Source organism: Scyliorhinus canicula, chromosome 23, assembly GCF_902713615.1.
Source record: "Scyliorhinus canicula chromosome 23, sScyCan1.1, whole genome shotgun sequence".
Taxonomy (NCBI): Eukaryota; Metazoa; Chordata; class Chondrichthyes; order Carcharhiniformes; family Scyliorhinidae; genus Scyliorhinus; species Scyliorhinus canicula.
Window position 1 is genome coordinate 1947843 of NC_052168.1, and position 27158 is coordinate 1975000.

Sequence of the window (27158 nt, forward strand, 5' to 3'; positions counted from 1 at the left end):
CCCTCACAACATTGAATATTTAGAGGTGCATTTGCGATCCCAGGACAGACACGGCTATGGGCCAAGTGCTGGGAAATGGGATTAGAATAGTTATCCCAATTTTAAAAAGGGACATTCCTTCATCACTAGTTACTCAATAAACACAGTCATTGGGGAAAACAAACACCTTTATTATATTTTATAATCAAAACATAATGTAATCAATAGATTTTGAGTACAATGGAATGTGGTAATTATTCAGCCGTAACTTCCTCAGAGGGGAATGTGTATCGGATTGTCACTCCGCGCCCAACTACTTGAGTGGATTTTGTTTTTAAATTTAGTGTACCCAATTCATTTTTCCAATTAAGGGGCAATTTAGCGTGTTCAATCCACCTACCCTGCACATCTTTGGGTTGTGGGGGCGAAACCCACGCAAACACGGGGAGAATGTGCAAACTCAACGCGGACAATGACCCAGTGCCGGGATTGAACCTGGGACCTCGGCGCCGTGAGGCAACAGGGCTAACCCACTACTTGGCGTGGATTTTGTTCTTTGCCCGTCTTACCCGACTTGGGCCTGGTGAGCTCGCCCCCTGGGGCCCAGCTTCGAATTCCAGCTCCGTCCCATGTTCGCAGCGACTGCTGCCGTGGTTGGATTGAGCCTGCGGGTGGGATAGTCTCGGCTCTGGTTTGGGGGGATTGGGGGAAGACCCTTGCAGTTGAGAAGAACCCCGTGGGTGGGAGGAAGAGAAATAGTCCAGCAGCGTGGGCACACCCCTGAGGGGGTCGGGGGCATCCTGTGAGTGTGGGTCGTTGAGGGGTTGGGGGGGGGGGGGGGGGGGGCAATCTTGTGAGGGTCAGTACAATAGTTACCCAGATACTGGAAGAGGTTTTAATTCCTCTAACTTTTTCAGGGTAACTGCTGGCGTAACCCTGGCAGGACTATCCAAAGTTTGCAACTTAAATCACAGTTTCGGATAGTTCCCGGTGGAGGGCAATTGCCCAGGGGAAAGTTTGCACTTTTGGGCAATTGCTGCACAAACCATACCCATGAGGTTCTGAGCAGGGTTCCCCAGCGCATCTTTGGGGTAATCGCCTCCCAATCCGACGCTGGAAGACTCGGAAGTTACGGCTCCATATGTTTTGGTCTGATTTGCATTCAAAGACTTTACACTCTTATTTAATCAGAAACATGACTATACTGATACAGACACCAAGCAAGCTCAAGAGATCAAATCAGGATGAATCAGCAACGCTCAACCCTCACCCAGTGCTGGTCAGTAAAGGCCAAAATTGGACATCTCTGTTGCCTGAGATCAGGAAAGAGTTCAAAGTGTTGTGTAACTATCATTGGCTTCTCCCAATCTCACAAACAAACTGATTCTCTGTCGACTCTGCTGAAACTATGATCGGAGGTCTGGATTCCACCGTCTATGAAAATCCCATCACATCTTTAAATTTCTTCACTCAATTCTACATTTAAGAAACAATCTTTAAACTAGTTAGATAAAGGCTAATAGTAATAAATGAATGCCTTTCCTAAGACCAAAATAATCTACACTATAAAAAAACTTGTGTCTCTTTTGCACATTGACTCATCAAGCTTAATCATGTGATCATTTCAACTGATCGTGTTGGTCCCTCAGGCAATACTGATCATAAAACTTGACGTGTGTTAACGATCTTTCCCTGCAATCCCATTGGTCAATAAAATCATACGCTTGTCTGAGCCTTGGCTCACAGCCAAAACGAAGAGTAAACTATTTATATCCACCATCAAACACTGTCCCCAGCATCACTGCCATCAAACACCAACGTCGTGCTCACCAAACAGGAGGTTCGCGAGAATGATCCCTGGAATGAAGAGCTTGTCGTATGAGGAGCGGTTGAGGATTCTGGGTCTGTACTCGTTGGAGTTTAGAAGGATGAGGGGGGAATCTTATTGAAACTTACAGGATACTGCGAGGCCTGGATAGAGTGGACGTGGAGAGGATGTTTCCACTTGTAGGAAAAACTGGAACCAGAGGACACCATCTCAGACTAAAACAGGGATGAGGAGGAATTTCTTCAGCCAGAGGGTGGTGAATCTGTGGAACTCTTTGCCGCAGAAGGCTGTGGAGGCCAAATCACTGAGTGTCTTTAAGACTGAGATAGATAGGTTGTTGATCAATAAGGGGGTCAGGGGTTATGGGGAGAAGGCAGGAGAATGCGGCCGAGAAAAATATCAGCCATGATTGAGATAGGCCGAATGGCCTAATTCTGCTCCTATGTCTTATGGTCAGTGATAGGGAATCTATCAGAAGGACAGAATCTGTCTCCACTTGGAGAGGCAAGGTTTGATCAGGAATAGTCAGCGTGGCTTTGTCAGAGGGAGGTCACGCCGAACAAATTTGATTGAATTTTTTGAGCATGCGACCAGGTGTATAGATGAGGGTAGTGTAGTTGATGTAGTTTACACGGATTTCAGCAAAGCCTTTGACAAGGTCCCACATGGCAGATTTATAAAGAAGTTGGATAGGCTTGGGTTGTTTTCTCTGGAGCAGAGAAGACTGAGGGGCGACCTGATCGAGGTGGACAGGATTATGAGGGGCGTGGGCAGGGTGGATAAGGATCAGCTGTTCCCCTTAGTTGAAGGGTCAGTTACGAGGAGGACACAGGTTCAAGGTGAGGGGCAGGAGGTTTAGGGGGATTTTGAGGAAAAAGTTTTTTACCCAGAGGTTTGGAACGCACTGCCTGGGAGGGTGGTAGAAGCGGGCTGCCTCACATCAGTTAAAAATTACCTGGATGAGCACTTGGAACATCTTAACATACAAGGCTATGGGCCAAGTGCTGACAAATGGGATTAGAACAAAGAACAATACAGCAAAGGAACAGGCCCTTCGGCCCTCCAAGCCTGGAGGGCTTGGCAGGCAGGTCAGGAGTTTTTCATGCTTCGCTGCAGACTCGATGGGCCGAAGGGCCTCTTCTGTGCTGTATTTCCTGTGATTCTGTGAGCTGCTCCATAATAAAGGAGAATTGAAGCTACTGCAGCAACAGGTCCAGGATCAGCCCCCGATCCCAGGTCAGTGGGAAGGGGATCACGTGTGAGGGTGAGTCAACAGAAAGGGCTGAGGGGCTAGTTTTCGGCCGGCTACTTAAGGGCCTTAGTTACGCCGGCTTGGGAAGGCTGCCTTACTGCCAGCCCTTCCTGCCTGATTAAATACCCTCCCCACCACCAAACGCACTTCCGGTGGGGCGGTATTTAATTTCTTCAACCCCTCCCCGCCATGTTTAGTTTTATTTATTTTTTAATAAATTTAGAGTACCCAATTATTTTTCCAATTAAGGGTCAATTTAGCGTGGCCAATCCACCTAGCCTGCACATTTTTTGGGTTGTGGGGGGGCGAAATCCACACAAACACGGGGAGAATGTGCAAACTCCACACGGACAGTGACCCAGAGCTGGGATCGAACCTGGGACCTCGGCGCCGTGAGGCAGCAGTGCTAACCGCTGTGCCACCGTGCTGCCCCCCCCGCCATGTTTATTTACAGAGGTTGGATCATAGAGGCAGGTGCTTTATCACCTGACTCGGTCAATACAGATGTTTTTATCTGCATAGTGTGGTGCACGTTCATCCTAAATGCAATGCTGGAAGCCCCATGATTGGTCCAGATGCAGGTTGTACACTGTAACAAAACCATTGCCCTGGCTTACAATCAGGTTGTCATCCTGGTCTACTGTAATGACACGCGGCTTGTGTAGGCCGTCTGCAGCATTCAACAACTGGTCCTTAAATATCCCAGTTGGAGAAAATAAGAGGATCCTACTGGGTTCAGTGACATAAATATTGTCATTTCTATCGACACAGATACTGAAAGGGTTAAGGGCAAGCTGCAGCCCATTCACGTAACTCTCATCAATGATGGTGAGCACCTCAGCACTCCTGTTGAAAATAACAACACATTTTTTCCCACAATCCGATACGATGAACTCTTCTTCACTGTTAACGGCAATGAAGAGAAATCTGATACCATCATAGCCCTGTGGCTTAACCCTGGCAATGGCATGCCCGTAAACATCATAGAGAGAGATGGAACATAAAGTTCCTTCGCTCACGGCCACATATTGATCCTTATAAGCAGCAATGGGGTAAGTGGACTCCGAACCGCGGAGGAGAAGCTTTCTCACCAATATGCCACCCATTTCCAGGAAGTGAAGGCGGTGTTTGACAGAGCATGCAATAATATCGCCACACGCAGCAACGCTACATGGATCGTCGTCCTCATCCAACGAGATAGTCATATCAAATACTCCATCATTCGCGTATACTTTTAGGACTGAATTCTGTTCATCCACAATAATGATGTCTCTATAGTGGGAAGTGCAGATACCTGTCAACTTTGGATCATACAAGTCAGAATCGAGGTTTGTGTCGAAGTAATATTTCTGAATTACCCATTCTCTGGGTTGAGCCGGTGGAGGGTTTGCCTGAGTCCGTTTCTGAAGAGGACTTGGCTGCAATCCAAGAGCTGGTTCTTCGCCAAATGTGATATTGAAAAGATTCCTTTGTGATATCATCTCCTTTATTGATTTGTTGACAGTTACTTGGGGACTGGGTTTACTTACATCCACGCTGCCCAATGCTTGCAATGCACTAATCTGATCTTCCATAATGCTCGGTAAGCACAGTATCGCTTTTGCATCAGAAGTTGCTACGGCCCTCGCACAGAATTCTTTGGTTCCTTGTGCTTTTTCCTTCTGAAGCTGAAGTTTAGACTTGGCAGCTTCAAATGCCTCTTGCTGTTTCTTGACATGATCCGAGACCGTCTTTTTGACGGTATCTCCCTGTTTGAACAAAGTGTTGAGAATCTGTGTCAGAGCGTTCTCTATATTGGAGATTATGGAGCTTTCCACCGCTTTCATTTTGTCCATTGCTTCATCCAGGTCACCTTCTCTTTGGGCCAACAGCTGAATGTCGCCCCCCAGTCGCTCAAGTAGACTCCTCACCGTAGCTTTCTTGTCCTCAGCCGCTTCAACCAGTCCAAGTTGTCTGTGACGACTGCAGGATTGGGAGCGACATTTGAAGCAGATCGCACGCTCGCAGGTGCTGCAGTAAAAGCAGACTTTGTCTTTGGGGTGGGTCTGGCAGCAGATTTTCTGCTTCACCAGCCGCTCAGCGTCAGATTCGCCAAGGCTGGCACCAGCCAGGTTCACCAGCACGTGGCTTGGGTGGGCAGACCGATGCTTGACCCCACACGTCTGGCACATGTGACCAGAACAGCCGGCACACTTGACCACGGCGGAATTCTTCTTCCTCTGTTCCGCCGGACACAGGTCACAAGTCACCTCCGCCGTCTGTGCGCTTTGGAAAATATCCAGGAGACCATTGATGTGGAAGTTGGTCTGCAGCTCGCTGACCCCACCACTCAGATTGACAACCTTCCGGCATTCAGGGCACCGTATCCTCTGGCCATCCCGGGTAAGGTTCTCCAGGCACTCCTGGCAGTACGTGTGGAGGCACGGCAACATCTTGGGTTGCTTAAACGTATTAAGGCAGATCTTACAATTCAGAAAATCATTTTGGATTTTATCAGCGATGTTCGCTGCGGCCGCCATGGTGTGCCCACACAAAATCTGGAAGAGAGCAGAATAGAAACCACACGGTCAGACATTCACCCCTGCAGATAATTGACTTGTTATTTGCGATTTGGGAGAATCAGACTGAGCTCAGAAGGTGCCACGTGCAAGAAACGAAACTTTAGGCATTGTTGACCAGGAATTTGCTGAATAGAAACTGAAAGTAAACTGGTGGCGAGAGAGGGAAGGGGGGGGGGGGTGTTAATACAGCTGGAGGAGGGGGTAGGGGAGCCCCTTTTGATACAATTCCCTGAGATGCTGAGTTGAAGGATTTGCATTGCAGTCCCTGGGGTCTGAAACTCACTCAACTCCCTCTCGCCGATCGCACAAACAAAGAAGCGGAAGGTGCACATTGAATCCTCGGCCTCACTGTAAACTCCCATCCCCCCTGGCACTGAGCCCAAACTGGGAGCAGATCAGGAGCTGGGAGCCTGGGACCCAGAGCCAGGCTGTAGCTCAGAGTGGGGGCTCCCCTCCCCTCCCCAATCTGTCCCAGATTCCTGTGCAATGCAACACCCCCCAATTTACCCCCCAACACAAGAGGAAGCAGCTGGAAGAATGAATGCCTTGCCCAGGGGGGGTTTGTGCAGACAGGGGCAGAGTCTGTGCAGCTTTGAGCATCTCTGATCCCCTCCCACACACTTACCTGGCAGGCTGGGGGTTCCGGGCACCTCTCTGCTCTCCCAGCCTAATTCCGTGTCCCTGTTATCACCATTGGGAGGATGGGCAGCTCTCAGCCACACCTCCCTGACGTCTGTATTTACTGAAACTGAAAGATTAACCCCTTGCTCGTCGCAGACCTCCCATCCCAGGGCGTTTCCTCGCTGAATATTCCAATTGCGTTGAAGCAACTCAAGTTGCAAATTGAGCTGTGCAGACAACTTAAGTATCATTGCACCTTTTGCAAGAAATGTTCCTTTGTGTTTTGAAAAGAAATGTTTTTATTGGCGTTTTTCAATTTTACAGATGGATACTTTTTTTTATGGGTGCCACAGTGGGTTAACACTGTTGCTTCACAGCTCCAGGGTCCCGGCTTCGATTCCCGGTTTGGGTCACTGTCTGTGCGGAGTCTGCACGTTCTCCCCATGTCTGCGTGGGTTTCCTCCGGGTGCTCCGGTTTCCTCCCACAAGTCCAGAAAGACGTGCTGATGGGTGAATTGGACATTCTGACTTCTCCCTCTGTCTACCCGAACAGGCGCCGGAGTGTGGCAACTAGGGGATTTTCACTGTAACTTCATTGCAGTGTTAATGTAAGCCTACTTGTTACACTAATAAAGATTATTATTGTTATTAACGAATGTTGTGTCTGGTATTTACATGTTGTACAGTTTCTTATTTACATACATATTTCCTAACGTACATTCGATAGGCCGAATGGCCTCCTTCTGCACTGTAAATTTTATGATTCTACCCATATCCCCTGCCCCCTACCTGTCCCCTCGTTGGTTACCCCCTCTTCCCCCCAAGTGTCCTATTGCTGAGCTCCCCTCTTCTCTGCGGCTTTTGTTGTTGACCTAGTGGGTTCGGGGAGCGCGACATCTTGCCCCCTCCCCACCCCCCCTTTTCCCCCCTGTGGCTCCCTTGGGTTCCGTCCTCATCTCCTCCCCCCTTTGTATCTCCTCGTTGCATGCATTCTTGTCTGCTCTCCCCCCCATTTACCCCTCTTTCCCTCATCGCTGGGCCTCGAACAGGCTGATGAAGGGCCCCCATGCTTTGTGAAAGCCCTCTTCTGACCCTCAGAGGGTGAACTTAATCTTCTCCAGGTGTAGAAACTCCACCAGGCCTGCCAGCCATTCTGCAGCTGTGGGTGGTGCGTAGAAAACCTGAATATTATTGGACTTTGTCTGACAGCCACTTCGAAATGTTTGCAATATTCTTTTTTAAATTTAGAGCACCCAATTCATTTTTTTCCAATTAAGGGGCAATTTAGCGTGGCCAATCCACCTACCCTGCACATCTTTGGGCTGTGGGGGCGAAACCCACGCAGACACATGGGGAGAATGTGCAAACTCCACACGGACAGTGACCCAGAGCCGGGATCGAACCTGGGACCTCGGCGCCGTGAGGCAGCAGTGCTAACCACTGCACCACCGTGCTGCCCTAAATGTTTGCAATATTCTTTTGGATATTTTATGAATGAAGTATATTTTTCCAAAAAAAAAAACCCATCGACAGTTTCTTCATAAAGAGGTAGCAGAACATCCGGTATTTGTGAGAATGCTCATAATGTGAACACAAACAGACATTTTTTACCTAATTTTTATGCAATTCAAAACATTTTAAAGTAATGGATCAATTAAAATAACTGTGTTTCTGATTGTTTAAAATCTACTCCCAAATTTGGATTTGGATTTTGGTTTATTGTCACGTGTACCAAGGCACAGTGAAAAGTATTGTTCTGTCTACAGTCCAGACTGATCATACCATGCATGAAAAACCCATAGCACATACATAAATACACAATGTAAATTCATAGACACAGGCATTGGGTGAAGCATATGGGGTGTAGTACTACTCAGTAGAGAAGATGTGTGGAGAGATCAGTTCAGTCCATAAGAGAGTCCTTTAGGAGCTTGGTAACAGCAGGGAAGAAACTGTTTTTGAACCTGTTAGTGCGTGTTCTCAGACTTTTGTATCTCCTGCCCGATAGAAGAGGTTGAAAATCATCCCAGTGTATCAAAGATTTTTGTCCTTTTATTTTATTAATATTGTGTTTCCCTTCCACCACCCTTTTCCCTCTGTGTTGTGTGTGCGTAGAGAGTGGGGTTAGTTAGAAAGAGGGGGGGAGGTGGGGGGAAAGGGGTATAGATAGCCAGTTACATTTTCTGCCTGTTTAATTACAATACTGAAATGAAATGAAATGAAAATCACTTAGTGTCACGAGTAGGCTTCAATGAAGTTACTGTGAAAAGCCCCTAGTCGCCACATTCCGGCACCTGTCCGGGAAGGCTGGTACGAGAATCGAACCGTGCTGCTGGCCTGCTTTAAAAGCCAGCGATTTAGCTCAGTGAGCTAAACCAGCCCCTTGTATATAATAACTGTATATTATAAAAGGTTATTTGAGTTTTAAAGTTACAAACCTGGTGACTAGTTTATTGGGCTCAGCCGAGGACACTGGGTATTTTAAATCAAATCTTATTTCACCTGTGTTGTGACTCTGGTCAAGAGGGGTTTGAATTGACTGCGTGCAGCCCAGGGGGGTCGTGACACCAGCAGTGATTCTGACCCCCGCTGTTAACTTCCCCAATTAAACCCCAACAGCCACCCCGCAAATCCCTCCCCGCCACTCAATCCATCCTCAAAATCCCCTCCCCCAATCCGCCCTCCCCTCTATCCCCCTTCCCACCCCCTCAATCCCCCTTCCCATCCCCAGTCCCTCCCCTCCCCTCAATTCCCCCTCCCCTCCCCTCCCCTCAATCCCCCTCCCCTCAATTCCTCCTCCCCTCCCCTCAATTCCCCCCTCCCCTTAATTCCCCCCTCCCCTCAGTCCCTCCCCTCCCCTCCATCCCCCTTCCCTCCCCTCCCCTCAATTCCCCCTCCCCTCCCCTCCCCTCAATCCCTCTCCCCTCAATTCCTCCTCCCCTCCCCTCAATTCCCCCCTCCCCTTAATTCTCCCCTCCCCTCAGTCCCTCCCCTCAGTCCCTCCCCTCCCCTCCATCCCCCTTCCCTCCCCGGAATGTGGCGACGAGGGGCTTTTCACAGTAACTTCATTGAAGCCTACTCGTGACAATAAGCGATTTTCATTTCATTTCATTTCAATTCCCCCTCCCCTCAATTCCCCCTCCCCTCCCCTCAATTCCCCCTCCCCTCCCCTCCCCTCCCCTCAATTCCCCCTCCCCTCCCCTCAATTCCCCCTCCCCTCCCCTCAATTCCCCCTCCCCTCCATTCCCCCTCCCCTCCCCTCACTGTGTTGTTTCCCCTCCCCCTCCCCTCACTGTGTTGTTTCCCCTCCCCTCCCCTCAATTCCCCTCCACTCCCCTCAATTCCCCCTCCCCTCCCCTCAATCGCCCCTCCCCTTCCCTCCCCTCAATTCCCCCTCCCCTCCCCTCAATTCCCCCCTCCCCATCCCTCAATTCCCCCTCCCCTCCCCATCCCTCATTCCCCCTCCCCTCCCCATCCCTCAATTCCCCCCTCCCCTCCCCGCATCCCCCTCCCCTCCCCATCCCCTCCCCTCCCCATCCCTCAATTCCCCCTCCCCTCCCCAACCCTCAATTCCCCCTCCCCTCCCCATCCCTCAATTCCCCCTCCCCTCCCCATCCCTCAATTCCCCCTCCCCTCCCCATCCCTCAATTCCCCCTCCCCTCCCCATCCCTCAATTCCCCCTCCCCTCCCCAACCCTCATTCCCCCTCCCCTCCCCAACCCTCAATTCCCCCTCCCCTCCCCATCCCTCAATTCCCCCTCCCCTCCCCATCCCTCAATTCCCCCTCCCCTCCCCTCAATTCCCCCTCCCCTCCCTCAATCCCCCTCCCCTCCCCTCAATTCCCCCTCCCCTCCCCTCAATTCCCCTCCCTCAACTCTCCTCCCCTCAAAAATCCCTCCTCCCAGGACTACAACTCCCAGCGCACCCCGCGCCGCACATGCGCTCCCCCTTCCCGGAGCAAGATGGCGGCTGCGGAGAGCGAGGCCGAGAAACCGGGAAGCTTCCGAGAGCTGGTACCCCGGGGAGGAGGGTGAAGGGGCACCGGGGGGGGTGAAGGGGCACGAGGGGGGGGGTGAAGGGGCACGAGGGGGGGGTGAAGGGGCACGAGGGGGGGGTGAAGGGGCAGAGAGGGGGGGGGTGAAGGGGCAGAGAGGGAGGGGGTGAAGGGGCAGAGGGGGGGGGGGTGAAGGGGCACGGGGGGGGGGGTGAAGGGGCACGGGGGGGGGGGTGAAGGGGCACGGGGGGTGGTGTGAAGGGGCACGGAGGGGGGGGGTGAAGGGGCACGGGGGGGGGAGGGTGAAGGGGCACGGGGGGGGGAGGGTGAAGGGGCACGGGGGGGGGGAGGGTGAAGGGGCACGGGGGGGTGAAGGGGCACGGGGGGGTGAAGGGGCACGGGGGGTGAAGGGGCACGGGGGGCTGTGATGGGGCACGGGGGGGTGAAGGGGCACGGGGGGGTGAAGGGGCATGGGGGTGATGGGGCACGGGGGGGTGAAGGGGCACGGGGGTGTGAGGGGGCACGGGGGTTGTGAAGGGGCACGGGGGGTGGTGAAGGAGCACGGGGGGGGCTGAAGGGGCACGGGGGGGGCTGAAGGGGCACGGGAGGGTGGTGAAGGGGCACGGGGGGTGAAGGGGCACGGGGGGGTGAAGGGGCACGGGGGGCTGAAGGGGCATGGGGGGGAGCTGTGATGGGGCATGGGGGGGTGAAGGGGCACGGGGGGGTGAAGGGGCACGGGGGGGTGAAAGAGAGAGCCTGGGGGTACCAGAGCGCGGATATGGGGGAGGGACAGAGAGCGTGTATACTGGGGTGGGGGCAGACTGCGGATACATGGGGGGGGGGGGGGAACAGGGATACCTGGGGGTGGGAGATGCTGCTGGCACACAGAGCCAGTACCTGGGGGTGGTACTCCGGGAATTGCTGTCCTGTGTGTGATGTGTATTTTTCCTCCCAGGGTGTGACTGAGGTTCTGTGTGAGGCCTGTGCACAGCTGGGGTGGAAATCACCCACCAGAATCCAGACAGAAGCTTTGCCGGTTGCTCTACAAGGTCAGACATTTAACAACTTTCAAATCCAGCACTTTTCTCCTGTTCATTTCCCCTGAGCGCCACCCAGGCACCGCTCCACCTCAGGCACTGCCCATCCTGGGTTAGAACATTTACACATTTCAAACCCACAGTTGCTTCTTTGGGTGGATGTTAGTGACCCGGTGGCATTGCCTGAGGCAGGGGCTGCTCTCCAGGGGCTCATCGCTCTCGGGGTAATACCGACCCCCTGACCAACAACATCTTTTGTGTTATAAATTTAGAGCATCCAATTCATTTTTATTCCATTCCAATAGTACAGTGGGCTAAACAGCTGGCTTTGTAATGCAGAACAAGGCAGCAGCGCGGGTTCAATTCCCGTACCAGCCTCCCCGAACAGGCGCCGGAATGTGGAGTCTAGGGGCTTTTCACAGTAACTTAATTTGAAGCCTACTCGTGACAATAAGTGATTTTCGTTTCGTTTTTGCAATTAAGGGGCAATTTAGCGTGGCCAATCCACCTACGCTGCATATCTTTGGATTGTGGGGGCGAAACCCACGCAGACACGGGGAGAATGTGCAAACTCCACACGGACAGTGACCCAGAGCCGGGATCGAACCTGGGTCCTCGTTGCCATGAGGCACAGGGCTAACCCACTGCGCCACCCTGCTGCCCAGCTACCAACATCTTTTAAATGTTTAGCTGGTTACTGCCGCATTGCTGTTGTGGGATCTTGCTGTGTACCATTGGCTGCCACCTTTTCAGCCTGACAGCAGTGACCGCACTTTATCGGCTGTGAAACACTCTGAGCTGTTTTGAGGAATGAAAAGTGTTGTTGACGTTCAGGAACTCTATCTCTCCTTGTTTATCTCGGAATTAGGCTAATGAGGAACAGGAGGAGGCCATTCAGCCCTTGAACGTTTCCCTCCATTCGACCAGATCATCGTTCATCTTAACTCCCATCGATTTCTGACTCTACAGCCTGAACTATTGTTTTGTGGGAGAGAGTTCTGCATTTGCAATTCGCTCTGCGGTGGGGAAATGCGACCCACCTATGGGGAGTTAGTGGCAGTAGAGACTGTGTAAAGCTCGCGGCTGTGTCTGCGGCCAACCTCGTTTAACTTTGTTGCCTTCCCTTTCAGGGCGGGACATTATCGGCCTGGCTGAGACAGGTTCGGGAAAGACTGCTGCCTTTGCTCTCCCCATCCTGCAGGCTCTCCTGGAGAAACCTCAGCGACTCTTTGCCCTCGTCCTGACCCCAACCCGTGAGCTCGCCTTTCAGATCTCTGAACAATTCGAAGCTTTGGGATCTTCGATTGGAGTGAAATCTGGTGAGTAAAGAGTGGGGGGGTCGGTGGGGCCGGAGTGCGGGGTGGGGGGGGTGGGCACGGTGGGGGGGGGGGGGGGTGGGCTGGTGACTGGGGCGCGGGGAGGTGACGGGGACGTTTGGGGAAGGTAGGGTGTGTCGGGAGGGGTGGGGGAGTGGGGTTGTGATATGGGGAGGGAGGAAGGAGTTGGGGGGGTGTGTTCGGGGAGTGTGGGGGGGGCAGAGGGAAGGGGCATTGAGAGGGGAGTTGAGGTGCTGGGGGGGGGGTTATATGGTGATTTTAAATCTGACTGGAGTGATGAAGTTACTATGTGTGGAATTAGGGTAAATTGATAAACTCCGAACCCTGTAATGCAGAAACTGTGCCTGCTCCTCCTCTCTCAATAACAACTCCTCTGCTTTAGAATTAATTATACCCAAAGGTAACCACAAACTGAACCTGATGCCATCTGTATGAAGATCACAAAAATAGCTTGTGGGTGACGGTGATGATACAAGAGGTTAAACCCCTTTGCATCGTATCCTGGTAAAAGAGGGAATCAAATCTAAGAAGATGTGTTTAATTAGCACCTTCTCTGTTCTAAAGATCCCCAAATGTTTCAGCTCCTGAATGAATGTGTTGAGCTCGGGTGAAGGTGCTGCTCCCTGTCCGAATAATGGATTTGCTTTTTCATTCCAGCGGTCGTTGTCGGTGGAATTGATATGATGTCACAGAGTCTTGCTCTGGCCAAGAAGCCTCATGTTGTTATTGGTGAGTGTTACCAATATTGTATAATCAACTAATCAATTTTTAGTTAGATCTCCGCCAAGTGAAATATGGCGAAGCGGGAAAAATACATTAATAGTAACTCAGTACATTTCCTAAGGCTGGTACGCATACACTGAGCTAGTTTTGATAGGCACCAGTCAATCTTGAGTAATGTCCAATGTTTGAATTAAAAGTTATCCTCTTGCTTTTAAAATTAAAGTACCCACTTCATTTTGTTCCAATTAAGGGGCAATTTAGCGTGGCCAATCCACCTAGCCTGCACATCTTTGGGTTGTGGGGATAAAACCCACGCAAACACGGGGAGAATGTGCAAACTCCACACGGACAGTGACCCTGTGCCGGGATTGAACCTGGGATCTCGGCGCCGTAGGTAGCAGTGCTAACCACTGCGCCACCGTGCTGCCTACAAGTTATCCTCTAAGTAACAGACATCCACTTGCACAAACCGGAAGGTCCAGCTAAAAATTAGAAGCCAATGCATGCAAACGAGGGGTTAAACTAGAGATAAGAATTCCCTTAAAAATAGGACCTTGTGTTTCAGGTTTTGTTCCTGAATTCTTGAATCATTCATCCGTTTTGTTTGTATTCAGTGATTTATTTTGTGTTTATGCTTTTGTCATGTGTTTGACTTTTGTTTAATATTTGATTTCTAAGTATTATTTCAGTTTGTATTCGCTCACGGGCCAAGCTTTATTCAGCTGCTGCTCTTGTTCAAGTGTATAGCAGTGAAGTGACTCACGATGAAGACTTTTTAAAAAGGCTCTACCAACCAGACTCCCGAAAACCAATAAGAGGATCCATGAGCACGTGTGTGTGTGAGTGAGAGCATGCGTGTGTGTGTGTGAGAGCATGCCTGTGTGTGAGTGTGATTATGCGTGTGTGTGAGAGCATGTGTGTGTGTGTGAGTGAGAGCGTGTGTGTGTGTGTGAGTGAGAGCATGTGTGTGTGTGAGTGAGAGCATGTGTGTGTGTGAGTGTGTGTGTGTGTTCGTGTGTGTGTTCGTGTGTGTGTGTGTGTGTGTTCGTGTGTGTTCGTGTGTGTGTGTGTGTGTTCGTGTGTGTGTGTTCGTGTTCGATGTTGTGGCCATTTCAGAGACATGGATAGAGCAGGGACAGGAATGGTTGTTGCAGGTTCCTGGGTTTAGGTGTTTTAGTAAGCTCAGAGAAGGGGGCAAAAGGGGGGGAGGTGTGGCGCTGTTAGTCAAGGACAGTATTACGGTGGCGGAAAGGATGCTAGATGGGGACTCTTCTTCCGAGGTAGTATGGACTGAGGTTAGAAACAGGAAAGGAGAGGTCACCCTGTTGGGAGTTTTCTATAGGCCACCTAATAGTTCTAGGGATGTAGAGGAAAAGATGGCGAAGATGATTCTGGAAAAGAGCGAAAGTAACAGGGTAGTGTTATGGGAGACTTTAACTTTCCAAATATTGACTGGAAAAGATATAGTTCGAGTACATTAGATGGGTCGTTCTTTGTACAATGTGTGCAGGAGGGTTTCCTGACACAATATGTTGACAGGCCAACAAGAGGCGAGGCCACATTGGATTTGGGTAATGATCCAGGCCATGTGTTAGATCTGGAGGTAGGTGAGCACTTTGGAGACAGTGACCACAATTCGGTGACCTTTACGTTAGTGATGGAAAGGGATAAGTATACCCCGCAGGGCAAGAGTTATAGCTGGGGGAAGGGCAATTATGATGCCATCAGACATGACTTAGGATGTGTAGGTTGGAGAAGTAGGCTGCAAGGGTTGGGCACACTGGATATGTGGAGCTTGTTCAAGGAACAGCTATTGCGTGTTCTTGATAAGTACATACGTACCAGTCAGGCAGGGAGGAAGGGGTATAGCGAGGGAACCGTGGTTTACCAAAGAAGTGGAATCTCTTATTAAGAGGAAGAAGGAGGCCTATGTGAAGATGAGGCGTGAAGTTTCAGTTGGGGCGCTTGATAGTTACAAGGAAGCGAGGAAGGATCTAAAGAGAGTGCTAAGACGAGCAAGGAGGGGACATGAGAAGTCTTTGGCAGGTAGGATCAAGGAAAACCCAAAAGCTTTCTATAGGTATGTCAGGAATAAAAGAATGACTAGGGTAAGAGTAGGGCCAGTCAAGGACAGTGGTGGGAAGTTGTGTGTGGAGGCTGAGGAGATAAGCGAGATACTAAATGAATACTTTTCGTCAGTATTCACTCAAGAAAAAGATAATGTTGTGGAGGAGAATGCTGAGACCCAGGCTATTAGAATAGATGGCATTCAGGTGCGTAGGGAAGAAGTGTTGGCAATTCTGGACAAGGTGAAAATAGATAAGTCCGCGGGGCCTGATGGGATTTATCCTAGGATTCTCTGGGAAGCCAGGGAAGAGATTGCTGAGCCTTTGGCTTTGATTTTTATGTCATCATTGGCTACAGGAATAGTGCCAGAGGACTGGAGGATAGCAAATGTGGTCCCTTTGTTCAAGAAGGGGAGTAGAGATAACCCCGGTAACTATAGGCCGGTGAGCCTTACGTCTGTTGTGGGTAAAGTCTTGGAGGATTATAAATACGATTTATAATCATCTAGATAGGAATAATATGATTAGGGATAGGCAGCATGGTTTTGTGAAGGGTAGGTCATGCCTCACAAACCTTATCGAGTTCTTTGAGAAGGTGACCGAACAGGTAGACGAGGGTAGAGCAGTTGACGTGGTGTATATGGATTTCAGTAAAGCATTTGATAAGGTTCCCCACGGTCGGCTATTGCAGAAAATACGGAGGCTGGGGATTGAGGGTGATTTAGAGATGTGGATCAGAAATTGGCTAGTTGAAAGAAGACAGAGTGGTGGTTGATGGGAAATGCTCAGAATGGAGTTCAGTTACGAGTGGCGTACCACAAGGATCTGTTCTGGGACCGTTGCTGTTTGTCATTTTTATAAATGACCTAGAGGAGGGCGCAGAAGGATGGGTGAGTAAATTTGCAGACGACACTAAAGTTGGTGGAGTTGTAGACAGTGCGGAAGGATGTTGCAGGTTACAGAGGGACATAGATAAGCTGCAGAGCTGGGCTGAGAGGTGGCAAATGGAGTTTAATGTGGAGAAGTGTGAGGTGATTCACTTTGGAAAGAACAACAGGAATGCGGAATATTTGGCTAATGGTAAAATTCTTGGTAGTGTGGATGAGCAGAGGGATCTCGGTGTCCATGTACATAGATCCCTGAAAGTTGCCACCCAGGTTGATAGGGTTGTGAGGAAGGCCTATGGTGTGTTGGCCTTTATTGGTAGAGGGATTGAGTTCCGGAGCCATGAGGTCATGTTGCAGCTGTACAAAACTCTGGTACGGCCGCATTTGGAGTATTGCGTACAGTTCTGGTCGCCTCATTATAGGAAGGACGTGGAAGCTTTGGAACGGGTGCAGAGGAGATTTACCAGGACGTTGCCTGGTATGGAGGGAAAATCTTGTGAGGAAAGGCTGATGGACTTGAGGTTGTTTTCGTTAGAGAGAAGAAGGTTAAGAGGTGACTTAATCGAGGCATACAAATGATCAGAGGGTTAGATAGGGTGGACAGTGAGAGCCTTCTCCCGAGGATGGAGGTGGCTAGCACGAGGGGACATAGCCTTAAATTGAGGGGTAATAGATATAGGACAGAGATCAGAGGTAGGTTTTTTACGCAAAGAGTGGTGAGGCCGTGGAATGCCCTACCTGCAACAGTAGTGAACTCGCCAACATTGAGGGCATTTAAAAGTTTATTGGATAAGCATATGGATGATAATGGCATAGTGTAGGTTAGATGGCCTTTAGTTTTTGACTTCCCATGTCGGTGCAACATCGTGGGCCGAAGGGCCTGTACTGCGCTGTATCGTTCTATGTTCTATGTGTGTGTGAGTGAGAGCATGCGTGTGTGTGCACGCGCGTATGGGGGTGAGAGAGAGCATCGGTCAGAGCTGAGTCAGTGCAGACTTGATGGGCTGAGTGGCCTCCTTCTGCACTTTAGGTAATCTATGGTTACCCAGGAGGGCAGTGGACAGGTTACCCTGGTTATCTGGGAGGGCAGTGGACAGGTTACCCTGGTTACCTGGGAGGGCAGTGGACAGGTTACCCTGGTTATCAGGGAGGGCAGTGGACAGGTTAACCTAGTTATCTCGGTGGGCAGTGGACAGGTTAACCTGGTTATCTAGGAGGTCAGTGGACAGGTTAACCTAGTTATCTGGGAGGGCAGTGGACAGGTTAAGCTGGTTACCAGGGAGGACAGTGGACACGTTAACCTGGTTACCCGGGAGGGCAGTGGACAGGTTAACCTGGTTATCTAGGAGGTCAGTGGACAGGTTAAACTGGTTATCTGGGAGGGCAGTGGGCAGGTTAACCTGGTTACCCGGGAGGGCAGTGGACAGGTTAAGCTGGTTATCTGGGAGGGCAGTGGACAGGTTAAGCTGGTTATCTGGGAGGGCAGTGGACAGGTTAACCTGGTTACCCAGGAGGGCAGTGGACAGGTTAACCTGGTTATCTGGGAGGGCAGTGGACAGGTTAAGCTGGTTATCTGGGAGGGCAGTGGACAGGTTAACCTGGTTATCTAGGAGGTCAGTGGACAGGTTAACCTGGTTATCTGGGAGGGCAGTGGACAGGTTAAGCTGGTTATCCGGGAGGGCAGTGGACAGGTTAAGCTGGTTACCCTGGAGGGCAGTGGACAGGTTAACCTGGTTATCTGGGAGGGCAGTGGACAGGATAAGCTGGTTACCCGGGAGGGCAGTGGACAGGTTAACCTGGTTATCTGGGAGGGCAGTGGACAGGTTAACCTGGTTATTTAGGAGGGCAGTGGACAGGTTAACCTAGTTATCTGAGAGGACAGTGGACAGGTTAACCTGGTTACCCGGGAGGGCAGTGGACAGGTTAACCTGGTTATCTGGGAGGGCAGTAGACAGGTTAACCTGGTTATCTGGGAGGGCAGTGGATAGGTTAACCTGGTTACCCGAGAGAGCAGTGGACAGGTTAAGCTGGTTACCCGGGAGGGCAGTGGACAGGTTAACCTGGTTACCCGGGAGTGCAGTGGACAGGTTAACCTGGTTATCTGGGAGGGCAGTGGACAGGTTAACCTGGTTATCTGGGAGGGCAGTGGACAGGTTAACCTGGTTATCTGGGAGGGCAGTGGACAGGTTAAGCTGGTTACCCGGGAGGGCAGTGGACAGGTTAACCTGGTTATCTGAGAGGACAGTGGACAGGTTAACCTGGTTATCTAGGAGGGCAGTGGACAGGTTAACCTGGTTATCGGAGAGGACAGTGGACAGGTTAACCTGGTTACCCGGGAGGGCAGTGGACAGGTTAACCTGGTTACCCGGGAGGGCAGTGGACAGGTTAACCTGGTTATCTGGGAGGGCAGTGGACAGGTTAACCTGGTTATCTGGGAGGGCAGTGGACAGGTTAACCTGGTTATCTGAGAGGACAGTGGACAGGTTAAGCTGGTTACCCGGGAGGGCAGTGGACAGGTTAACCTGGTTATCTGAGAGGACATTGGACAGGTTAACCTGGTTACCCGGGAGGGCAGTGGACAGGTTAACCTGGTTATCTGGGAGGGCAGTAGACTGGTTAACCTGGTTATCTGGGAGGGCAGTGGATAGGTTAACCTTGTTACCCGGGAGGGCAGTGGACAGGTTAAGCTGGTTACCCGGGAGGGCAGTGGACAGGTTAACCTGGTTATCTGGGAGGGCAGTGGACAGGTTAACCTGGTTATCTGGGAGCGCAGTGGACAGGTTAACCTGGTTATCTGAGAGGACAGTGGACAGGTTAACCTGGTTATCTGAGAGGACAGTGGACAGGTTAAGCTGGTTACCCGGGAGGGCAGTGGACAGGTTAACCTGGTTATCCGGGAGGGCAGTGGACAGGTTAACCTGGTTATCCGGGAGGGCAGTGGACAGGTTAACCTGGTTATCTGAGAGGGCAGTGGACAGGTTAAGCTGGTTACCCGGGAGGGCAGTGGACAAGTTAAGCTGGTTACCCGGGAGGGTAGTGGACAGGTTAAGCTGGTTACCCGGGAGGGCAGTGGACATGTTAACCTGTTTACCCGGGAGGGCAGTGGACAGGCTAAGCTGGTTATCTGGGAGGGCAGTGGACAGGTTAACCTGGTTATCTGGGAGGGCAGTGGGCAGGTTAACCTGGTTACCCGGGAGGGCAGTGGACAGGTTAAGCTGGTTATCTGGGAGGGCAGTGGACAGGTTAAGCTGGTTATCTGGGAGGGCAGTGGACAGGTTAACCTGGTTACCCGGGAGGGCAGTGGACAGGTTAGCCTGGTTATCTGGGAGGGCAGTGGACAGGTTAAGCTGGTTACCCGGGAGGGCAGTGGACAGGTTAAGCTGGTTACCCGGGAGGGCAGTGGACAGGTTAACCTGGTTACTCGGGAGGGCAGTGGACAGGTTAAGCTGGTTATCTGAGAGGACAGTGGACAGGTTAAGCTGGTTATCTGGGAGGGCAGTGGACAGGTTAAGCTGGTTACCCTGGAGGGCAGTGGACAGGTTAACCTGGTTATCTGGGAGGGCAGTGGACAGGATAAGCTGGTTACCCGGGAGGGCAGTGGACAGGTTAACCTGGTTATCTGGGAGGGCAGTGGACAGGTTAACCTGGTTATTTAGGAGGGCAGTGGACAGATTAACCTGGTTATCTGAGAGGACAGTGGACAGGTTAACCTGGTTATCTAGGAGGGCAGTGGACAGGTTAACCTAGTTATCTGAGAGGACAGTGGACAGGTTAACCTGGTTACCCGGGAGGGCAGTGGACAGGTTAACCTGGTTATCTGGGAGGGCAGTAGACAGGTTAACCTGGTTATCTGGGAGGGCAGTGGATAGGTTAACCTGGTTACCCGAGAGAGCAGTGGACAGGTTAAGCTGGTTACCCGGGAGGGCAGTGGACAGGTTACCCTGGTTACCCGGGAGGGCAGTGGACAGGTTAACCTGGTTATCTGGGAGGGCAGTGGACAGGTTAACCTGGTTATCTGGGAGGGCAGTGGACAGGTTAACCTGGTTATCGGAGAGGACAGTGGACAGGTTAACCTGGTTATCGGAGATGACAGTGGACAGGTTAACCTGGTTACCCGGGAGGGCAGTGGACAGGTTAACCTGGTTACCCGGGAGGGCAGTGGACAGGTTAACCTGGTTATCTGGGAGGGCAGTGGACAGGTTAACCTGGTTATCTGGGAGGGCAGTGGACAGGTTAACCTGGTTATCTGAGAGGACAGTGGACAGGTTAAGCTGGTTACCCGGGAGGGCAGTGGACAGGTTAACCTGGTTATCTGAGAGGACAGTGGACAGGTTAACCTGGTTACCCGGGAGGGCAGTGGACAGGTTAACCTGGTTATCTGGGAGGGCAGTAGACTGGTTAACCTGGTTATCTGGGAGGGCAGTGGATAGGTTAACCTTGTTACCCGGGAGGGCAGTGGACAGGTTAAGCTGGTTACCCGGGAGGGCAGTGGACAGGTTAACCTGGTTATCTGGGAGGGCAGTGGACAGGTTAACCTGGTTATCTGGGAGGGCAGTGGACAGGTTAACCTGGTTATCTGAGAGGACAGTGGACAGGTTAACCTGGTTATCTGAGAGGACAGTGGACAGGTTAAGCTGGTTACCCGGGAGGGCAGTGGACAGGTTAACCTGGTTATCCGGGAGGGCAGTGGACAGGTTAACCTGGTTATCCGGGAGGGCAGTGGACAGGTTAACCTGGTTATCTGAGAGGGCAGTGGACAGGTTAAGCTGGTTACCCGGGAGGGCAGTGGACAAGTTAAGCTGGTTACCCGGGAGGGTAGTGGACAGGTTAAGCTGGTTACCCGGGAGGGCAGTGGACATGTTAACCTGGTTACCCAGGAGGGCAGTGGACAGGTTAAGCTGGTTATCTGGGAGGGCAGTGGACAGGTTAACCTGGTTATCTGGGAGGGCAGTGGGCAGGTTAACCTGGTTACCCGGGAGGGCAGTGGACAGGTTAAGCTGGTTATCTGGGAGGGCAGTGGACAGGTCAAGCTGGTTATCTGGGAGGGCAGTGGACAGGTTAACCTGGTTACCCGGGAGGGCAGTGGACAGGTTAGCCTGGTTATCTGGGAGGGCAGTGGACAGGTTAAGCTGGTTACCCGGGAGGGCAGTGGACAGGTTAAGCTGGTTCCCCGGGAGGGCAGTGGACAGGTTAACCTGGTTACTCGGGAGGGCAGTGGACAGGTTAAGCTGGTTATCTGAGAGGACAGTGGACAGGTTAAGCTGGTTATCTGGGAGGGCAGTGGACAGGTTAAGCTGGTTATCTGGGAGGGCAGTGGACAGGTTAAGCTGGTTATCTGGGAGGGCAGTGGACAGGTTAAGCTGGTTAACGGGGAGGGCAGTGGACAGGTTAAGCTGGTTATCTGGGAGGGCAGTGGACTGGTTAACCTGGTTATCTGGGAGGGCAGTGGACAGGTTAACCTGGTTACCCGGGAGGGCAGTGGACAGGTTAACCTGGTTACCCAGGAGGGCAGTGGACAGGTTACCCTGGTTATCTGGGAGGGCAGTGGACAGGTTAACCTGGTTACCCGGGAGGGCAGTGGACAGGTTACCCTGGTTATCTGGGAGGGCAGTGGACAGGTTACCCTGGTTATCTGGGAGGGCAGTGGACAGGTTAAGCTGGTTATCTGGGAGGGCAGTGGACAGGTTAAGCTGGTTACCCGGGAGGGCAGTGGATTGGTTGTCACTGTAACTGTTGTTTCTCTCTGCCAGCCACACCGGGACGCCTGATCGATCACCTTCAGAATACAAAGGGGTTTAACCTGCGATCGCTGAAATATTTGGTGATGGACGAGGCCGACAGGATTCTCAACATGGACTTTGAAACTGAGGTGTGTGAGCCACGCTGGTCAGATTTCTCGGGGGGCGATTCTCCGCTGCCCACGACGGGTTGGAGAATAGCGGGAGGGCCTTCCCGACATTTTTCCCGTCCTTCCGCTATTCCCCACGGCCGACCCACGACACGAATCGCTGCTCGCCGTTTTTACTCGATTCTCCCCAGGCCGATGGGCCGAGTTCCCAGGCCTTTACGGCCGTTTTCACGGACGCAATCACACCTGCTCTCAGCGTTCGTGAAAACGGCCGCAAAGTGCCGTCCCGGACAACCATGGCACCGATTGGCACGGCCGCCACTACGGCTGTGCCAAGGGTGGCATGGGCCTGCGATTGGTGGGCACCGATCGCCGGCAGCGGGTCCGATACCCGCACACTAATTGTTCTTCTGCCTCCCCGCAGGATCAGTCCGCGGGGCGGCTGAGGGGCATTTGCCGTTTTGACGCGTCTGCGTGATGACGTCATCCACGCATGCGCGGGTTAGAGCCGTCCAACCCGCGCATGCACGGCTGACGTCATCGTGCGCGTCAGCCGCCGTGACGCTTGGCGCGGGCTTAGCGACGGTCGGTAAGCCCACGATGCCGTGCTTCACGGGGCCGCGCTGCTAGCCCCGACCGGGGGGGGAGAATCGGGTCCCGGGAGGGGGCGTGGAGGCTACCGTGAAACACAGCCAGTTTCACGGCAGCCTTTACGACTCGCCGCATTTGCGGAGAATCGCACCCCTCATGTTTTGTTTTGACGAGCTGGGATCAGACGGGCGTCCACTCCTGACAGGGCGATTGGCTGGGTCCTGGTGAGCGGTACTGCAGATAGTGACACTGCCTCGGGTAATAACCAACTCCCTGTGTCTCTTCCACCCCCCCCCCCCCCCCCCCCCCCCCCCCCCCCCCCCCCCCTCCCCGAAAGATATCCACCTTCTCTAGGATTCACTGCCCAGAAATAAAGTCCCCTCCCCAAAAAGATAGTGTCCTGGGACAATGTTTATTCTGTAACAGGCATCACAAAATCATTATCTGGTTCTATAAAGGTTTGCTGTGTGTGGGATCGTGCTGTGCAGGTTTCCTCCAGCAGCGACTACACTTCACAAAGTACCTCATTGGCTGTGAGCCACTTTGGGGAATCCCCAACTTCAAGCTGAATGTCAATGTAAGTATAGGAACGGTCAAACCACAGGGCAGTGACATGCAGCATTCGCTCATCTCTGCCCAGGGGTTTAACCTCTGTCCTAACACACACACAGAGCAGTGAGTGAATTAAACTGCCATTTGTGTAACAGCCACCAGATGGTGCCATTGCCCAGGAAACAGCCTCGAGTCCAAGACCATATTCCCATGTTATTGTGTTAGAATCCTTCATTCCCATTCACATTCCGTTAGTGTATAAAATATGTTTAATATGTGATTTACAAATATATAATAATGTTCTGACACTCAGCACCATTCTCACAGTTTGTTAGTTGTGATATTATCTGGGGTCCTGTGTATACTGCTCTCTGATACCTGGGGTCCTGTGTACTCTGTCCTCTGATACCTGGGGTTCTGTGTACTCTGTCCTCTATACCTGGGGTCCTGTGTACTCTGTCCTCTATACCTGGGGTCCTGTGTACACTGCCCTCTATACCTGGGGTCCTGTGTACTCTGTCCTCTGATACCTGGGGTTCTGTGTACTCTGTCCTCTGATACCTGGGGTCCTGTGTACTCTGCACTCTGATACCTGGGGTTCTGTGTACTCTGCCCTCTATACCTGGGGTCCTGTGTACTCTGTCCTCTATACCTGGGGTCCTGTGTACACTGCCCTCTATACCAGGGGTCCTGTGTACTCTGCCCTCTATACCTGGGGTCCTGTGTACTCTGCACTCTGATACCTGGGGTCCTGTGTACTCTGCACTCTATACCTGGGGTCCTGTGTACTCTGCCCTCTATACCAGGGGTCCTGTGTACACTGTCCTCTCCCTGGGGTCCTGTGTACTCTGCACTCTGATACCTGGTGTCCTGTGTACTCTGCCCTCTATACTTGGGGTCCTGTGTACTCTGCACTCTGATACCTGGGGTTCTGTGTACACTGTCCTCTATACCAGGGGTCCTGTGTACTCTGCACTCTGATACCTGGGGTTCTGTGTACTCTGCACTCTGATACCTGGGGTCCTGTGTACTCTGCACTCTGATACCTGGGCTCCTGTGTACTCTGTCCTGTATACCTGGGGTCCTGTGTACTCTGTCCTGTATACCTGGGGTCCTGTGTACTCTGTCCTGTATACCTGGGGTCCTGTGTACTCTGTCCTGTATACCTGGGGTCCTGTGTACTCTGCACTGATTTTCATGGTCCATGTTTTATTTTGCAGGTTGATAAGATTCTCAAAGTGATTCCAAGAGAACGCAACACCTATCTGTTTTCAGCGACCATGACCAAGAAGGTTTGCCAAGAAGCTTTTTAACATCTCTACTGTTGCTGTGCTTCGGAGTCAGTGTGTGGGGACAGTGGGTTTTCCGTGTGATTGAGGAGTTGCGTCTGGAACCCCAAACTGAACAGACAGGGTTCAGATTGCTCTGAATGGTCTCGCTCTCTCTAAAAGACTTTGTACCAATATAAGCAAGTGGAAACCTTTGTTGTTAATATTACTCACAGGGTAGACACGGTGGCGCAGTGGTTAGCACTGCTGCCTCACAGCGTTGAGAACCCGGATTCGATCCTGGCTCTGGGTCACAGTCTATGTGGAGTTTGCACATTCTCCCCGTGTGTGCGTGGGTCTCACCCTCACAACCCAAAGATGTGCAGGGTAGGTGGTCTGGCCTCGCTAAATTGCCCCTTAGTTGGAAAAAATAATTGGGTACTCTAACTTTATACGTAAAAAAAAGACATTCCAGTGCCGTTGGACCTGTGGTACCGACAGATCTCTGTACAGGTTAATGAACCAGACTGAAGGCTGCTTTGCTATTTTGTGCTGAGCTGAAATATTTCCCGTGCTTTCCCTCAGGTACAAAAGCTCCAGCGAGCAGCGCTGCACGATCCTGTGAAGTGTGCCGTCTCCACCAAGTACCAGACTGTGGAGAAGCTGCAGCAATACTACGTGTTCATCCCGTCAAAATTCAAGGTAATGACAGCCTGCGGGGAATGGAAAACCAGCTGGAGACCAAGAAGTCAAAGACCAGGGGTATCTCTGAGGCAGGGAGATTGAACACGAGTGCAGGAGCTGGAGGGTCCACAATGGGCAGATTCTGAAAGAGAGGGGGGGGAGGGTCATTTAGCTGGAGGTTAGCGGAAGGACCCCAGGAAAGATCATCCCTCGGGCTGAGGGAAATAAAAGTGAATTCCTGAGAACTGTGGCACGTTTTGGTCGGAGGAAGTGAAGGAACCGTCAAGGGCCTGATGAGTAGCCAAAGACATTCCTGTGGGTCTGGGGGTGAGAGGGGAGAGGTCAGAGTGGGAAGGGGAAGGTTGAGTTGAGGACTTGAGCATTAAAGTATGAGCGAGTGTGGGTTTATTTCAGTGTAACCGTACAGTTAGTGGTCACTTTGTTTGATTCAGTAGATATGGGAGTTCCAATTTATTTTCAAATGTTAGCAATTTCTAACGGAATTGCAACAAGACATGAAATTGAAACCCTACCTGCTCTCTCAGGCAGGTATCCCTGATGTTACCAAAGGTCCTTTAAATGTAAATCCCTTTCCCCCCTAAATTGTATGAGATGTTTTTGCAGCTACATCTGAGACGCTTTTGAAAGAATTTTGCATATTTCCCACAGTCCTGCCCTAGGTAAATGTGAGAATCTTTATTCATACAAGGGTGGAGTTGAGTTAAATTTCAGAACTGGGTCCAGAGCGCCACCACATGGTCAGTGCTGCAACTACACCGTGACAGTTCCCACAGCAAAATTACGAGAGAAGAAAGAATATTATAGCACAGGAACTGGCCCTTCGGCCCTCCAAGCCTGTGCTGATCAGATTCCTTATTTAGACCTCCTACCTATTGACCAAACGGTCTCTATCCCTTCATTCCCCGCCCGTTCATGTGTCCATCGAGATGCATCTTAAATGTTGCTATTGTGCCTGTCTCCACCACCTCCACTGGCAACGGGTTCCAGGCACCCACCCCCCTCTGCGTGCAAAACTTTCCCCGCACATCTCCCCTAAACTATCCTCCCTCTCACCTTGAGCCTCTGCCCCCCCCTTGTAATTGTGCCTTCCACCCTGAGAAAAAGCTGACTATTCACCCTGTCTATACATCTCGTAATTGTGGGAAATGTTGACATTGGGGTGGAACAGTGGTTAGCACTGCAGCCTCGTAGCACCAGGGACCCGGGTTCGATTCCTGGCTTGGGTCACTGTCTGTGCAGAGTCTGCACGTTCTCCCCGTGTCTGCGTGGGTTTCCTCCGGGTGCCCCGGTTTCCTCCCACAGTCCAAAGATGTGCAGGTTAGGTGGATTGGCCATGATAAATTGCCCCTTGGTGTCGAACCGGTTAGGAGGGGTTATTGGGTTACAGGCATTGGGTGGGATGTCCTTTCAGAGGGTTGGTGCAGACTCGATGGGCCGAATGGCCTTCTGCACTGTAAAGATTCTATACCAACTTACAACGGGCACAAATATCATGACAACAGGATGTAGTTTAGTGGGCGGAGTGTGTGCCTGGCACACGGTATACCTGGGTAATGACGAACTGTATAAATGTTTGGAAATTCACCTGCCGATTGTTTTGAAGTTCTCGGGTTTGAAGTTTAAAAGTTTGATGCTTCTATTTCCAGGATTGTTACCTGGTTTCCATTCTCAATGAGATGGCCGGCAATTCCTTCATCATCTTCTGCAGCACGTGTAATAATACCCAGCGCACGGCACTGCTCCTACGTAACCTGGGCTTCACTGCCATTCCCTTACATGGACAGATGAATCAGGTGGGCTGCCGAGCTTCGCACCGTGAGTGACACTTTGTCCAGATGAATAAACTGTTACTTATCCTGTTTGTTTTTTTAAAATTGCAGAACAAACGATTGGGAGCTTTGAATAAATTC

The 27158-nt window shown here is 51.6% G+C and overlaps 2 protein-coding genes across 2 annotated transcripts in view; one reads left to right on the plus strand and one right to left on the minus strand.

Annotated features, from left to right (window-relative positions):
* Positions 1-2610: 2610 nt before the first annotated feature.
* Positions 2611-6394, minus strand: LOC119956530 (E3 ubiquitin-protein ligase TRIM56-like). The gene is made up of 2 exons (XM_038783819.1): positions 6246-6394; positions 2611-5596 (listed from the first exon to the last, which is right to left on the minus strand). The coding sequence occupies exon 2, from the start codon at positions 5576-5578 to the stop codon at positions 3599-3601; it is 1980 nt and encodes a 659-aa protein (XP_038639747.1). The 5' UTR covers positions 5579-5596; positions 6246-6394; the 3' UTR covers positions 2611-3598.
* A 3762-nt stretch (positions 6395-10156) lies between these two features.
* ddx47 (DEAD (Asp-Glu-Ala-Asp) box polypeptide 47) overlaps positions 10157-27158 on the plus strand; it is a 24394-nt gene continuing 7392 nt past the window's right edge. Inside the window, exons 1-9 of the mRNA XM_038783954.1 lie at positions 10157-10253; positions 11190-11283; positions 12402-12590; positions 13266-13337; positions 22035-22153; positions 24496-24567; positions 25129-25245; positions 26895-27041; positions 27129-27158. Of these exons, the coding sequence (XP_038639882.1) occupies positions 10203-10253; positions 11190-11283; positions 12402-12590; positions 13266-13337; positions 22035-22153; positions 24496-24567; positions 25129-25245; positions 26895-27041; positions 27129-27158 (891 nt within the window). The 5' untranslated portion in view covers positions 10157-10202. The remainder of the gene's footprint in view (positions 10254-11189; positions 11284-12401; positions 12591-13265; positions 13338-22034; positions 22154-24495; positions 24568-25128; positions 25246-26894; positions 27042-27128) is intronic.

Excerpts from the sequence above, each read along its gene's own strand:
- LOC119956530 (XM_038783819.1), bottom strand. The coding sequence starts at position 5,578 with ATGGCGGCCGCAGCGAACATCGCTGATAAAATCCAAAATGATTTTCTG.